A 14313-nucleotide genomic window follows, 5' to 3' on the forward strand; every position below is an offset into this window, starting at 1 on the left:
AGTAGCATAGATAAGTAAATAATAGGTAAACAGCAGCAAATACAAAAACACATGTACAGGCAAATGTTAAGAGTTTGTGAGTCCATTCAGTATTCTAACAACCGTAGGATAGAAACTGTTTGAAACCGGCTGGTGCATGTATTCAGGCTTCTGTACCTCCTTCCCGATGATCGAGGTTGTGGAAAAACATTGCCAAGGTGGGATGGATCTTTAATAATGCTGGCGGTCTTTCCTTGACATAGGGCCTGGTAGATGGAATTTTTAGATGAGAGATTGGCCTTTGTGATTGTCCGGGCTGAGTTCACCACTCTTTGTAACTGTCTCCGATCTTGAATGGTACAGTTGCCATACCAGGTCGTGATACATCCAGACAGAAGACTGATGTTCACAGCACTTAAATTAGCTATTGGCACTGGATAATTTCCAGGACTGTAAAGCTTGTTGAACTCATCTTAACAGCTGAACTTGGTACAAGTCAGAAGTCCAAAGGTGTCTTGAAATATAAATTTTGATTCTAATGTTTCCTGGCCATAAAGCAATTAATAGATAGTATTCCTATTTGTTACACTGTGTCCACTTTAAAAACACTACTCCATTTTAAATGAAAACATTTTCATAATCTATGCACATAACTTTCTCAAAAGCTTAACAGAAGCTGTAGAGAAGTGGCTTTCAAAGAACAAGCCAAGTTCCAGTCAAACATTGACTACCTCATGAGCACTGCAGTGAATTTGACAGTATAAACATATAATGCAGTGAAGTTCTCAAGTTGAAGTTCTAGATGTAGGTTTGCCCACTGAGCTGGAAGGTTTGTTTTCAGATGTTTCGTCACCATACTTGGTAACATCTTCAGTGAGCCTCTGGACGAAGCACTGGTGGTGTAACCGACTTTCAATTTATATGGTTGGGTTTCTTTGGGTTGGTGAATGGCCACAAAAAGACCATGAGTCACTCTCACTAGTATCCTTACATACAGATGAGTAAGGACAACATTTCGACTGGGACAATACATCCATCCTAGGACAAGCCAAACAGAGACAAGCACGAGAATTTCTAGAAGCATAGCATTCCAACCGGAACTCTGTCAACAAACACGTTGACTTGGTCCCATTTACCACCCTCTGAGAAAAAGAACAGGAGATGACCTCACAATAGGAAATGATGTCAGCACAGGAAATGACACCACCAGCCCAAGAATACCCAAACACATAAATAGAATGTGGGCTACATCACCAGTGCTTCATCTGAAGGCTCAGTGAACATGTTACCTAGTATGGTGACAAAACATCTGAAAATGAACCTTCCAGCTCAGCAAGCAAACCTACATCTAGAACTTCAACTTGAGCTACAAATCTCCTCAAAAATCACATATAAAGTTGGTTTAAAGCAACTTGATTTTATCTGGTGCCATAACATTGTAAAACTTCCCAATGTCCTTCATGGGGTTCTTCACATATAAGAAGTCAACGTTGTACCATGTAGAAGCTATGACATAGCTCCCTTATGAAGCTTTATTGTTGATGTTCACATTTAGAAACCCAATTGAATTCTTTGTAAAATGAATCCTGTTCACAAACAGAATCTTAATCTTTTAAAATCAGAAGTCAGATGACACCAGGTTATTGTCCAACAGGGTTTATTTGGAATCACAAGGTTTCAGAGCGCTGCTTCCTCATCAGGTGAAGTCCTGATCTATTAAAGCATAAAAGCAAATCAAACTTCTTACCACTTGGTGATTCCTTTGTGTTGTTGGGCTTTGTTTACAATGGTAACTTTGTCTTTTGCCCACATTAGATTTTACCCACTTCAACAGGATTGCCTCCTGGCTGGGAACTAAAGAAGGATGACAAGGGAAGAGCTTATTATGTCAACCACAATAACCGAACCACCAGTTGGACGCGACCTGTTATGCAGGCAAGTTGTATGATGGATATTTAGTGTATGTGAATGTTTTAGGTATTTTATAGTCAACCGATTCAGGAATATCATTACACACCACTAGAGCGGGTGGACTTGAAATCGGTGGTCTCCAGGCTCAGATAGGAGCAAGACCATTATACCATAACAGCCCTTATGTGAATGTTTTATACTCCTGAGGGGCCAACGTAGTCGTCATTTTATTAAGATGATGCAGTTAAGAAAGCTTGGCAGTCATGATGATTACATATTCTGTTTGCTAAATGATAGATCAGTTGTTAGCTGAATAAAAATATTGGCTTTCTGTTAGTAAATTTGAAACAGTAGCAGCTATTTTGACATTTAATGTTTGCACATCCCGTCAGCAAGTATCCCAATCTGAGTCACAATCTTTATTATTATTGCTGTCAGTACAGTCCTTTAATCAGATGCTGTATCCTGGTTTTAGGGTTTAGCTTCCAAAATTCCTTGCCTCCCTCCAGCCATCTCCTCTTTCTCTACTGCTGCCCCTTTCCCCTAGTGCAACCAGAAATAATAGATTGATTGTTTTGCCATTCTATTTTTTTTCTGTGAAAATGATCCAGCCAAGAATTTGTGAAACTGAGATTCAGATTTGCTGTTCTCCTGTCAGAATTACTGGGCTCGTGATGTGGACTATTTTTCATTGCATCCTGAGTGATGTTGTCATGTAATCAATTGGAAGAGAGCTCGGTTAGAACTGTCTGTTCTTCAAACCCCTATCATATATTCAAGCACGTGCATTGCTCACAATTTTGGAGAAGAGGCTATAAAGAATATGGAACTGTTTCATTGAATAAGAGACAAAAGGTATTGTTTTTAAATGATACATTAGGTTTTGGTCATATCACCACAAAGTACGTGGTTTTAATAATCAGGAAATGGCTCTAAATGTTCATTCCTAGGAAGAGGCTGATTTTGAAAAGGTCACATTTCTTGCCCATTGTCTTGAACACACAGTGGTGGACTGATGTTTGAAAATGACTGTAAAAACTTATTAAGCCATTTCAGGGGCAGCATGAGACAACTAGGTGTGCCGACTTGAATCCCATGCAGACCAGGTTTGTTTCTCTAATGCTATGCCATAGATTAATTGAATTCAAATTCACAACTTGGAGGGAAAAGAATTGAACTTGTAACCTTTGGGTCATTGGTCCAAAGAAAGAGCTACTATGCTGTTCCATGCAAATGATTGCCAACAAGGACTTGACCTACTGATCAGACAAGACTTGCAAAAGTGTTTTGGTACATTTACATTGACTGTAAACATGGTGCATTTTATCGAGGTCTGCGTTAAGGTTTCACTTATTATAAAAACTTGTGTAATAAATTGTTCTAAAATGCCAGTTCTAATGGACCACTTCTCTTTCATTCCACTTTGATTTATGTAGTTGTGTACTGCAGCTGTATGTGCACCGAATGTCAGACCATGGTAGAACATTACACGCATGCTGAATCTTGCACTCCTTTCCTCACCCACCTTGGCCTCACTAATCTTGTTTGTTTCTCAATCCATTCCCTTTTTATATGAATTACTTTATTTTCCTTCATTACTTCTGAGGTTTGTTATAATCTTTAAAGAGATCAACAATACTTCCTTATATTCAAATTCCCAGGGACCACTTTAAATGAATTGCAGAACAAGATTTCAAGTTTTAAGACTTCTGGGTAACAAGCAATCTAATGGAAACCTTGACTAAATGTTGTTTCAATCGGCAGTGGTTACTTAATCTACAGAAAAGATTGCCTCATGTAACATTCTGAAAGATCGAAAGATCATCCCTGCACCATGGCTATACATCTCTTAGTGTGAGCACTTTGTTCTCCTGGAGAGAGTCCAAAGTGATTCTTAACTCTTTTCCATTTTCAATGAGGTAACTCTATTTCTATGGCAAGATTTCCACTTTATGTTTTGCTGGGAACCCTTCCCTGTAGCCAAAGCTAGGTGAACCTTGCAGCTTCATTTAAAACTCCATGATCTTGGTCATCTCAATCAGAGCACGAGTTTCCAACAGGAACCATCAGGGAGATCGTTAGAAAAACGTACAGCATAATGCTACAATCTAAAAACATATCTCCATTGTTATGTGAATCAAATGGGGTTGCATCCGGTAGAGCTGCTAATTAGATATCCTCTTGACCACCTCCAATTCCATCCTATCTTGGAACTGAATAAACATTATAAAGTATAACCCTTTACAAAACTTGACCTGATGACCAGTAGTCGACCTGCCATCAACACAGCTGCGTGGTCTTTGTTTACAGGTCTGATTATCCGGCAAAATAACCTGAGCCCCTTTTGATCTTAACGACCAATGATTTCCTTCATTCCACCATCTTACCTAAATTAAAGGCACAGTCCCAAAACACAACAATCGCATTAACCTTGTATTAGTAGCGCATTATGTCTGTGATCTAGTCCTCCTTAGTTATGGTTACTGTTGTGCCTGAGTATTGTTTTCCTGTCTTATATTCTGGATTTTTATTAAAGACCTGGTAAATGTTCTCCAGACAAGTGTTGAAAATGATCAATACAGATATAAGGGTTACAAAGCTTTGAGACATTTCACTTCCATCAATCCACTTCTTTTGCATAAGTGCCTGAGTAACTCTTCCTTTTCCTTTGTGCATTTTACTTTTCTATATTACAAAATAATTCAGTGGTTTATATTGAAATAAGTTGTTACAATTCCATATTAATATTTTATGAATGGGAATTATTTATATATGGCTATTTTATTTTTGGGCACAGACCACTAGTGAGGCAGTACAACCAAAACCCTGTCGGAGTCCCACAGCGTATCTTCCTCCGACAGCATCTCCTCAAGATTCTCCACAAAATTCCCCAGGCCAACAAAGGAAATATGATTTGGGCTTTCTCCCCCCAGGCTGGGAAGTCCGACATGCAAGCAATGGTAGACATTTCTTCATTGATCACAACACCAAAACGACAACATGGGTAAGTTCAACCCATCCCTAACTCCATGCTGGTTGCTTTGGGTAAAGGCCGATTAGTAATTCTTTTCTGCTAAGGTGATGAGCATTATTGGTAATGAGTATTAATGTGCATATTCTAGTACATTGAAATCAATTGTTTTGAATAATTTTAATTGTATTGAATTCAATAAAGATATGGTATTTTATTAATGTGTTCCAAGTCAGGATAGGTGTTATCACAAACTTCAATTCTTGTTTCTACAACTTGAGTAGATGGACAAGTTGAGGCAACTGAGATAAATTTATAGCTTCCCAACTACTGCGTTGGCTGAGATCAGCTGACAGTTGCAACACATCCACCCAACCATGTGGAAAATTGCCCAGGTACACCCTGTACACAAATAACAGGACAAATCTGACCCGGCTAATTACTGCCCCGTCAATCTATTCTTGATCATCAGTAAAAAGAGGGAAGGTGTTATCAACAATGCTGTCAAGCAGCACCTGCTCAACAATAGCCTGCTCATTGACTCCCAGTTTGGGATCCACCAAGGCCACTCCGCTCCTGACCTCATTACAGCCTTTGTTCAAGCATGGACAAAGGAGCTGAATTCCAGAGATGAATGTGAGAATGACAGTCCTTGACGTCAAGGTTGCATTCGACCCAGTGTGGCATCAAGGAGTCCAAACAAACAAGGAATCAGGGGCAAACTCTCTGCTGGTTGGTGTTATACCTGACACATAGAATGTTGGTCTAGGTTATTTGAGGTCACTCATGTTAGCTCCAGGATATCTCTGTAGGAGTTCCTCAGGGTGGTGTACTAGGCCCAACCATCTTCAGCTGTTTCATCAATGACCTCCTCTCCAACACAAGATCAGAAGTCGGAATGTTTGCTAATGATTACACAATGTTCAGCACCATTTGCTACTTCTCAGATACTGAAGCAGTCCATGTTTAAATGACTCTTTATCAGAGCTGATGTGGACTGGACTCAAAACGTTAGCTTGCTTTCTCTCCATGGATGTTGCCTGACTCTCTGTGATCTCCAGCAATTTTTGTTTTCAGTACAGATTCCAGCATCTGCAATTAATTTGTTCCTTCACTTCAATCGTTCTTTTTGAAGTGCAGCAGTATGTATGAGTTTGACTGACACCCACTGTTAATCTAGCAAGTATCCATTAATTAAAGATTTGCATGATAGTAGGTTTTAAAAAAAAAGAATTCTTTACATTGATTTAATAGCATTCATTACACGCAGAATGAATTAGCTTTTTCCTATATTGGCTAATTCAGTGGAATATTTATTTCTTGTTAATTAACTTTTCTCCTTCACATTTGTAACCAGGAGGACCCAAGATTAAAAATTCCAGTTCATATGAGGCATCGGCCATCTTTAGATCCTTCAGACCTTGGGCCACTTCCTGTAAGTCAACTAGTCCTTTTACTCTGTTGCTGTCCCTCATTCTCCCCTGATTTACACATTCATCTTTATTTCTTTTTAAAAAGATCAAACAATTTCAGAAATATAAAGGATAATTATCACTATTAATATTCTGTTTCATTTGATGAACTTTTCCTGTAATTCACATTTTAAAAATTATGTTTTACTACAGCCTGGCTGGGAGGAGAGAATTCACTCAGACGGTAGAATTTTCTACATCGACCATAGTGAGTATGACATTTATTACGGTTCTGAAATATTATTGTTCTTAAAGTAGTACCAGTTTTAAATCTGAATATTTTAAACTGACCGTTGTTTTCAATCTATGAAGTTTTAGTCACATGAGTAAAGGGAAATTAAATTTAAAATTGTTTCTTACAGATTCTAAAGTTACCCAGTGGGAGGATCCTCGTTTACAGAATGTAGCCATCACTGGACCTGTATGTAAAACAAAATATATGAATTTAGAATTTTACATTATATTTCAATATGTAAACTCCTCTGCATTGGAATTTGCAGGTACCTGTATTTCTAGGCCACCTAATTATGAACATGCAAATTAGGAGTGGGAGGAGGTATTTGGCCTCTTGAACCTGCTCTGCCGTTTGATAAGATCAAGGATGATCTGATTGTGACCTCAACTTCATCTTCCTGTCCAATCCTTTTGTTCTTTAACTGATTTGTAAATCAATAAATACGTAACTGAGCCTAAATAACATGATGACCCTACCTCCACAGATCTCTAGGCAAAGAATTTTGCAAACTAATGGCCTCTTAGAGAGAAAATAAAACCTGAAACTTCGCTTTAAGTGGACTCATTTTTAAACTGTGTCCCTGAGTTCTAGTTTTCCCTACATCCTCTCATCCTGCCAAATCACCTGGTGATCTTTTATGTTCCATTAAGTTCACTATTCATTCTTTTAAACTTCAGTGGTTACAGGTCCAACATTTCCTGAGCCAAGATAACCCCCCTCCCCCCACCATCCCAACATTGCAGGAATCTTCCCTGAACTTCAATTGCAGTAACACCCTTTCTCAAGTGAAAGAAGACCAAATCTGCATGCAGTACTGAAGATGCAATTCCATCAGTACACTACAGTTGTAGAAAAACCGCCCAACATTTTTATTCTATTCCCCTCTCAATGACCAATAGGCTGCATTTGCTGGCACCATCGCATGTGCACTGTGCATCACTTCAATTTGCGCAGAAGTGGGAGATGCCCCCGCCAAGTCTTCACTCCCCAACATGTACCTTCCTCTGGCCCCATGTCCTCAGTCCCCCTGTTGAAGCTTGTTTCAAAATTGTTTTCTTCACTGTGCATATGCAGGGTAGTGTTTGTGTTTAATGTCTATATGATTTTCTACAATGATGTAGTGGGTTTGGAATCATGTATCTGCGCACTTTCAGATTAGCCACGTGCACAGTTGTGGTTGTCAGCAGACACTGCTTAAACAACATTCCATTTGTCTTGCTAACCATATGCTACATCTGTGTACTAACATTTTGTCGTACATGTACTAGGATGTCAGAGCTCTCTGTACATCAGAGTTATGCAGTCTTTGTACATTTAAATAATATACTGCTTTTCTATTCTTCCTGCTAAGGTGGACTATTTCACATTTTTCAATATTACATACCAATCTGACAATTTTTTCTCCCACTCTCCCTTAAGCTATCTACATCCCACAGTAGACTCTTTGCATCCTCTCATCCTTGAAAAGTAGACTGAATCATTCAATTTAGCAACTGTACATCCATCTAAGTCATTTTATTTATATATACAACCTGAAAATTACCCATTTATTCCTATCATCCGCTGTTGTCAATCAATCCTCAATGTATGACAGAATGTTGCATTCTAAACCATGAGGTCTTCTGGAGTAATCTTGAATGTGCAACATTATCAAATGCTTTTTGGAATCAATTTACATTATATCGACAAACTTTGTTTTATTCATTAAAGAACTCTAATAAATTAGTCAAACATGATTTCCCTTACAAAAAAACATGTTGACTCTGCCCAGTTTTATTAAGATATTAGGTGCCATGCTATAATCTCCTTAATAATAGATGCTAGCCTTTTTCCTGTGACAGCAGTTGGCCTGACAGTTCTGTAGTTACCTACTTTCTGTCTCCTTCCTTTCTTGAATAGAGGTAACCTATTTTTAGTTCATGTAAATCAATAGACAGTTAAATTCAGTTGACACTGATTTAAATGTTTATCCACAAGTCTGTAACATGCTGGATTTGATCCTGTTTTCTAGGCTGTGCCTTACTCAAGAGATTACAAACAGAAGTATGATTATTTCAGGAAAAAGCTGAGGAAGCCTGTGAGTATTTTCTATGTAGCTTCAGATATTTCATTTTCATTGATGCTGGCAAAGAATACAGAAATACTTTAGAAATATCTGTGCTTTCCTGCTCCTACCCATGAAGGCTGGAATGTTAGGGAGTCACTATCAAGAGGTTTATTATTTTTATTAAAAGCCAGTAGCTTAGTCGTAATGTCTTTAAACTTCCAGAGCTTCTGACTATGTTCATGATACATGGTGAAATTTGAATTAGGTAAAAAGAGGAGGTTTGGAATGGAAAACTAATCTTATGGCAACCATGTGACCACCATCAATTGATGTAGACATCCATGTGATTCACTCATGCACTACAAAAGAAAGAATGGTGGAGTGAGAGTAGCGTGGATCTTGCAGTTGCTTCTGAGATTCAGGCTTATTTCTAGATTTACCTCTATATTTCTTACAATTGTTACATTTCGGTAATATAACATTTTTATTTTGATTCATGTTTAGTTCTTTTATAGAGAAAAAGTGAAAAAAAAACTTTTTTTTTTCAAACTGAATTCCGTTAACAGAACTTTTTGAGAGGCCTATACATTAGATTAGATTAGATTCCCTACAGTGTGGAAACAGGCCCTTTGGCCCAACAAGTCCACACTGACTCTCTGAAGAGTAACCCACCCAGACTCATTTCCCTCTGACTAATGCACCTAACACTATGGGCAATTTAGCACGGTCAATTCACCTAACCTGCACATCTTTGGACTGTGGGAGGAAACTGGAGCACCCGGACGAAACCCATGCAGACACAGGTAGGATGTGCATACTCCACATAGACAGTCGCCTGAGGCTGGAATTGAATCTGGGAACCCTGGTGCTGTGAGGCAGCAGTGCTAACCACTGAGCGACCGATCCATGGGTGGCACTTTTTTTTTGTATAAAATTATACATGTAGAAAAGAGATTATTTATAACCACTGAAGAGATTGTTTTTAAAAATCACAGAGGAGAGTTTTATTTTAAACTGAATTGGTCTTTACAAAGCTTTTGTCTTGCTTTCTTAAGGTGATATCATTTCCGGTTCTTTTTCTCAGAGGTTAATAAATGGGGTTCACATTAAGGTGTTTATTGATGGAGTTCCAGTTTGAATGTCAGGCCTCTAGGAATTCCCATGCGTGTCTCTGTTTAGCGTGTCCTAGGATGGATGTTGTCCCAGTCGAAGTGATGTCCTCCTTCGTCTGTGTGTAAGGATTCTAGTGATAGTGGGTCATGTCTTTTGGTGGCTAGTTGGTGTTTGTGTATCCTGGTGGCTAGTTTTCTGCCTGTCTAACCAATCTAGTGTTTGTTACAGTCCTTGCATGGTATTTTGTAAATGACATTCGTTTTACTGGTTGTTGGTATAGGGTCCTTAAGGTTCATCAGTAGCTGTATCAGTGTGTTGGTAGGTTTGTGAGCTACCATAGTGCCAAGGAGGTTGGAGTAGTCTGGTAGTCATCTCTGAGATGCCTTTGATGTACAGTCGTGTGGTTAGAGTTTCTGGGCATGTTGTGTCTACTTGTTTGGGTTTGTTGGCATGGACGGGTTGGATCGAGGGGTCTGTTTCCACGCTGTACATCTCTGTGACTCTATAATAGGCAGACTGTGTTTATTGGGTACCCGTTCTTCTTGACTACGCTGTCCAGGTATTCTTCTGCTGTTCATGTTATACATGTGTAAAAGACAGTAGATAGACCTGCACTATAGAATGGCAGAATCTATACTGACAACCGGAAGCGGCAGGGACAGACCACTATAAACACCGGAGGAAACATCAAAGAAGCGCTTCGCAGGAGTCTCCCAAGCACTGATGATGTCGCCTAGCCAGGGGACGAAACGTTTGCAACAAAAACTTCTAGCTCGGCGAACAGAACCACAACAACGAGCACCCGAGCTACAAATCTTCGCACAAACTTTATATAGAATGGCTCCACATGCCTTTGTTGGGTGAGACTTTAAAGCGAGTCCCCATTTACCTGTTTGAGCAACTGTAAATCCATTATTGTGTTCTAATCAATACTACTTATTAAAACAAGATCGTTGAAAGAAAATACCTAGTTACTTGTTTGTGGGTTGTTGCTGCTCACAAATTAACTGCAAAAATTGGTGCCTGTATTTCAATAATTAAACTTTGGTACAAATTGTAATGAGATAAACGGAGTGGCATAAATGGCATTATTTGAATGTAGAGTGCACATTTTTAAATTTAAAGTTTCATATATTACAGAAATTCAATTTTCTGGCAGTACGTGTATCTACAAAATCAGACCATCATTGAATCCGTTAATAAGCCCCTCACCCTGAATGGTGTTTCTTTTGCAGTCAGATGGTCCAAATCGATTTGAAATGAAGCTACGTCGTAATGCAATCTTAGAAGATTCCTACAGAAAAATAATGTCTGTGAAGAGAGTGGAATTCCTTAAAGCCAGACTGTGGATTGAGTTTGATTCTGAAAAAGGATTGGATTATGGTGGTGTTGCCAGGGAATGGTTTTTTCTCCTCTCTAAGGAGATGTTCAATCCTTATTATGGATTGTTTGAATATTCTGCCACGTAAGTATTTGTCAGAAACCCTTAACTTTAAAGTACTGGAATTTTGAGCACTTCCTTATGAATATCTCGTTGCATAATTGCATTGTCTCTTCAGTATATAATGAGGTTTGTAGTCTCACAATGAAACAGTTAATGTAGAGCTAACGAAGATGATTGCCGAAACCAATGCTATTTGTAAAGGTTCAGTGTTAATGCAAATCTTCCTTCAATACGATTTTTGATTAGATTCTATGCTTTTCCATTATTATTATAACCTGTGAGGTTACAGTACTCTAATCACCTAACCCAATCCAATGTCCTCTTTCCTTTAGGGACAATTACACCTTACAGATAAATCCAAACTCTGGACTTTGCAATGAGGAGCATTTATCTTACTTCAAGTTCATAGGCCGTGTAGCTGGAATGGCCGTTTACCATGGAAAATTATTAGATGGTAGGTACATAGATTGCATTGATAGTACAGACTTGTGCAATTATTGGTGCCTGGGGAATGTTCTTTTAGAAATTGTGTGCTTTATAAATAGGACAGAAAACTTATTCTAAATATTTCAGTCAGCGTGGTTTGCTGGTGCTGGCATCCATAGGGTCTCAGATGTACAGCACAGAAACAGACCCTTCGGTCCAACTCGTCCATGCCAACTGGATATCCAGACCCAATCTAGTCCTACCTGCCAGCACCTACCCCATATCCCTCCTCACCCTTCCTATTCATATACCCATCCAGATGCTTTTTAAATGCTGTAATTGTACCAGCCTCCACCATGTCCTCTGGCAGCACATTCCATACACGTACCACCCTCTGCTTGAAAAAGTTACCCCTTAGGTCTCTTATATCTTTCCCCTCTCACCCTAAATCTGTGCCCTCTAGTTCTGGACTCCACCACCCCAGGGAAACTCCTTATCTATTTATCCTATCCATGCCCCTCATGATTTTATAAACCTCAATGAGATCACCCCTCAGCCTCCGACGCTCTGGGAAAACAGCTCCCAGCCTATTCAACCTCTTCCTTCCCTGGCGACATCCTTATAAATCTTTTCTGAACCCTTTCAAGTTTCACAACATCCTTCCTTCCAATAGGATGGAGACCAGAATTGCACGCAATATCCAATAGTGGCCTAACTAATATCCTGTATAGCCATAACATGACCTCCCAAGTCATGTACTCCATACTCTGACCAATAAAGGAAAGCATACCAAATGCCACCTTCACTATCCTATCTACCTGCGACTCACTTTCAAGGAGCTATGAACCTGCACTCCAAGGTCTCTCTGTTCAGCAACACTCTCTAAGACCTTATCATTAAGTGTATAAGTTCTGCTAAGATTTGCTTTCCCAAAATGCAGCACTTCACATTCACCTAAATTAAACTCCACCTGCCACCCATTGGCCCATCTGAGCAAAATCCCGTTGTAATTTGAGGTAACCTTCACTGCCCACTATACCTCCAATTTTGGTGTCATCTGCAAACTTACGAACTATACCTGTTATGCTCACATCCAAATCATTTATATAAATGACTAAAAGTAGTGGACCCAGCACTGAACCTTGTGACCACTCCACTGGTCACAGGCCTCCAATCTGATAAACAACCCTCCATCACCACCCTCTGTCTTCTACCTTTGAGCCAGTTCTGTATCCAAATGGCGAGTTCTCCCTGTATTCCATGAGATCTAACCTTGCTAACCAGTCTCCCATGGGGAACCTTGTCGAACGTCTTACTGAAATCCACCTAGATCATGTCCACCACTCTGTCTTCATCAATGCTCTTTGTTACTTCAAAAAACTCAATCAAGTTTGTGAGACATGATTTCCCACATACAAAGCCATGTTGACTAACCCTAATCAGTCCTTGCCTTTCCAAATATATGTACATCCTACAACTTGCCCACCACTGATGTCAGGCTCCCTTGGCTTGTCCTTACCACCCTTCTTAAACAGTGGCACCACATTAACCAACCTCCATTCTTCCGGCATCTCACCTGTGACTATCAATGATACAAATATCTCAGCAAGAGGCCCAGCAATCACTTGCCTAGCTTCCCACAGAGCTGATCAGGTGCTGGGGATTTATCCACTTTCATGCGTTTCAAGACGTCAAGCACTTCCTCCTTTGTAATATGGACACTTTTCAAGATGTCACCATCTATTTCGCTACATTCTATATCTTCCATGTCCTTTTCCACAGTAAACACTGATGCAAAATACTTGTGTAATATCTCTCCCATCTCCTGTGGCTCCACACAAAGGCTGCCTTGCTGATCTTTGAGGGGCCCTATTCTCTCCCAAGTTACCCTTTTGTCCTTAATGTATTTATAAAAACCCTTTGGATTCTCCTTAACTCTGTTTGCCAAAGCTATCTCATGACTTCTTTTTGCCCTCCTGATTTCCCACATACTCCTACTACCTTTATAATCTAAGAATTAATTCAATCTATCTTGTCTCTACCTGACAGATACTTCCTTCTTGTTCTTAACCAAATCCTCAATTTCTTTAGTCATCCAGCATTCCCTATACCCACCAGTCTTTCCTTTCACCCTAACAGGAGTATACTGTCTCTGAACTCACATTATCTCATTTCTGAAGGCTTCCCATTTTCCAGCCTTTTCTTTACCTGCAAACACCTGCCCCCAGTCAGCCTTTGAAAGTTCTTGCCTAATACCATCAAAATTAGCCTTCCTCCAAGAAACCCAAACATTTAAATAGAAAGCAGGAATCATCAGTAGTGCTTCGTCCAGAGGCTCACTGAAAATGTTACCTAGTATGATGCCAAAACGTCTGAAAATGAACATTCCAGCTCAGCGAGCAAACCTACATTTCCAATTTAGAATGTCAGCTTTTAGATCTGGTCTATCCTTTTCCATCACTATTTTAAAACTAATAGAATTATAGTCACTGGCCCCAAAGTGCTCCCCCACTGACATCTGCCTTGCCTCATTAACCAAGAGTAGGTCAAATTTTGCACCTTCTCTAGCAGGTACATCCACATATTGAATCAGAAAATTTTCTTGTATACACTTAACAAATTCCCCTCCATCTAAACCCTTAACACCATGGCAGTCCCAATCAATGTTTGAAAAGTTAAAATCCCCTCCCATAACCACCCTATTATTCTTACAGA

At 39.4% G+C, this 14313-nt stretch overlaps 1 protein-coding gene across 4 annotated transcripts in view; it reads left to right on the forward strand.

Moving 5' to 3' along the window:
• nedd4a (NEDD4 E3 ubiquitin protein ligase a) overlaps nt 1-14313 on the forward strand; it is a 149975-nt gene that overhangs the window by 117285 nt on the left and 18377 nt on the right. For all 4 annotated transcript variants that reach the window (XM_043677486.1, XM_043677487.1, XM_043677484.1 and 1 more), the window contains 8 exons: nt 1795-1914; nt 4688-4894; nt 6219-6296; nt 6487-6541; nt 6696-6754; nt 8580-8645; nt 10964-11193; nt 11505-11626. In XM_043677486.1, the coding sequence (XP_043533421.1) occupies nt 1795-1914; nt 4688-4894; nt 6219-6296; nt 6487-6541; nt 6696-6754; nt 8580-8645; nt 10964-11193; nt 11505-11626 (937 nt within the window). The remainder of the gene's footprint in view (nt 1-1794; nt 1915-4687; nt 4895-6218; nt 6297-6486; nt 6542-6695; nt 6755-8579; nt 8646-10963; nt 11194-11504; nt 11627-14313) is intronic.

The sequence above is a fragment of the Chiloscyllium plagiosum genome, chromosome 36, assembly GCF_004010195.1.
Source record: "Chiloscyllium plagiosum isolate BGI_BamShark_2017 chromosome 36, ASM401019v2, whole genome shotgun sequence".
NCBI lineage: Eukaryota > Metazoa > Chordata > Chondrichthyes > Orectolobiformes > Hemiscylliidae > Chiloscyllium > Chiloscyllium plagiosum.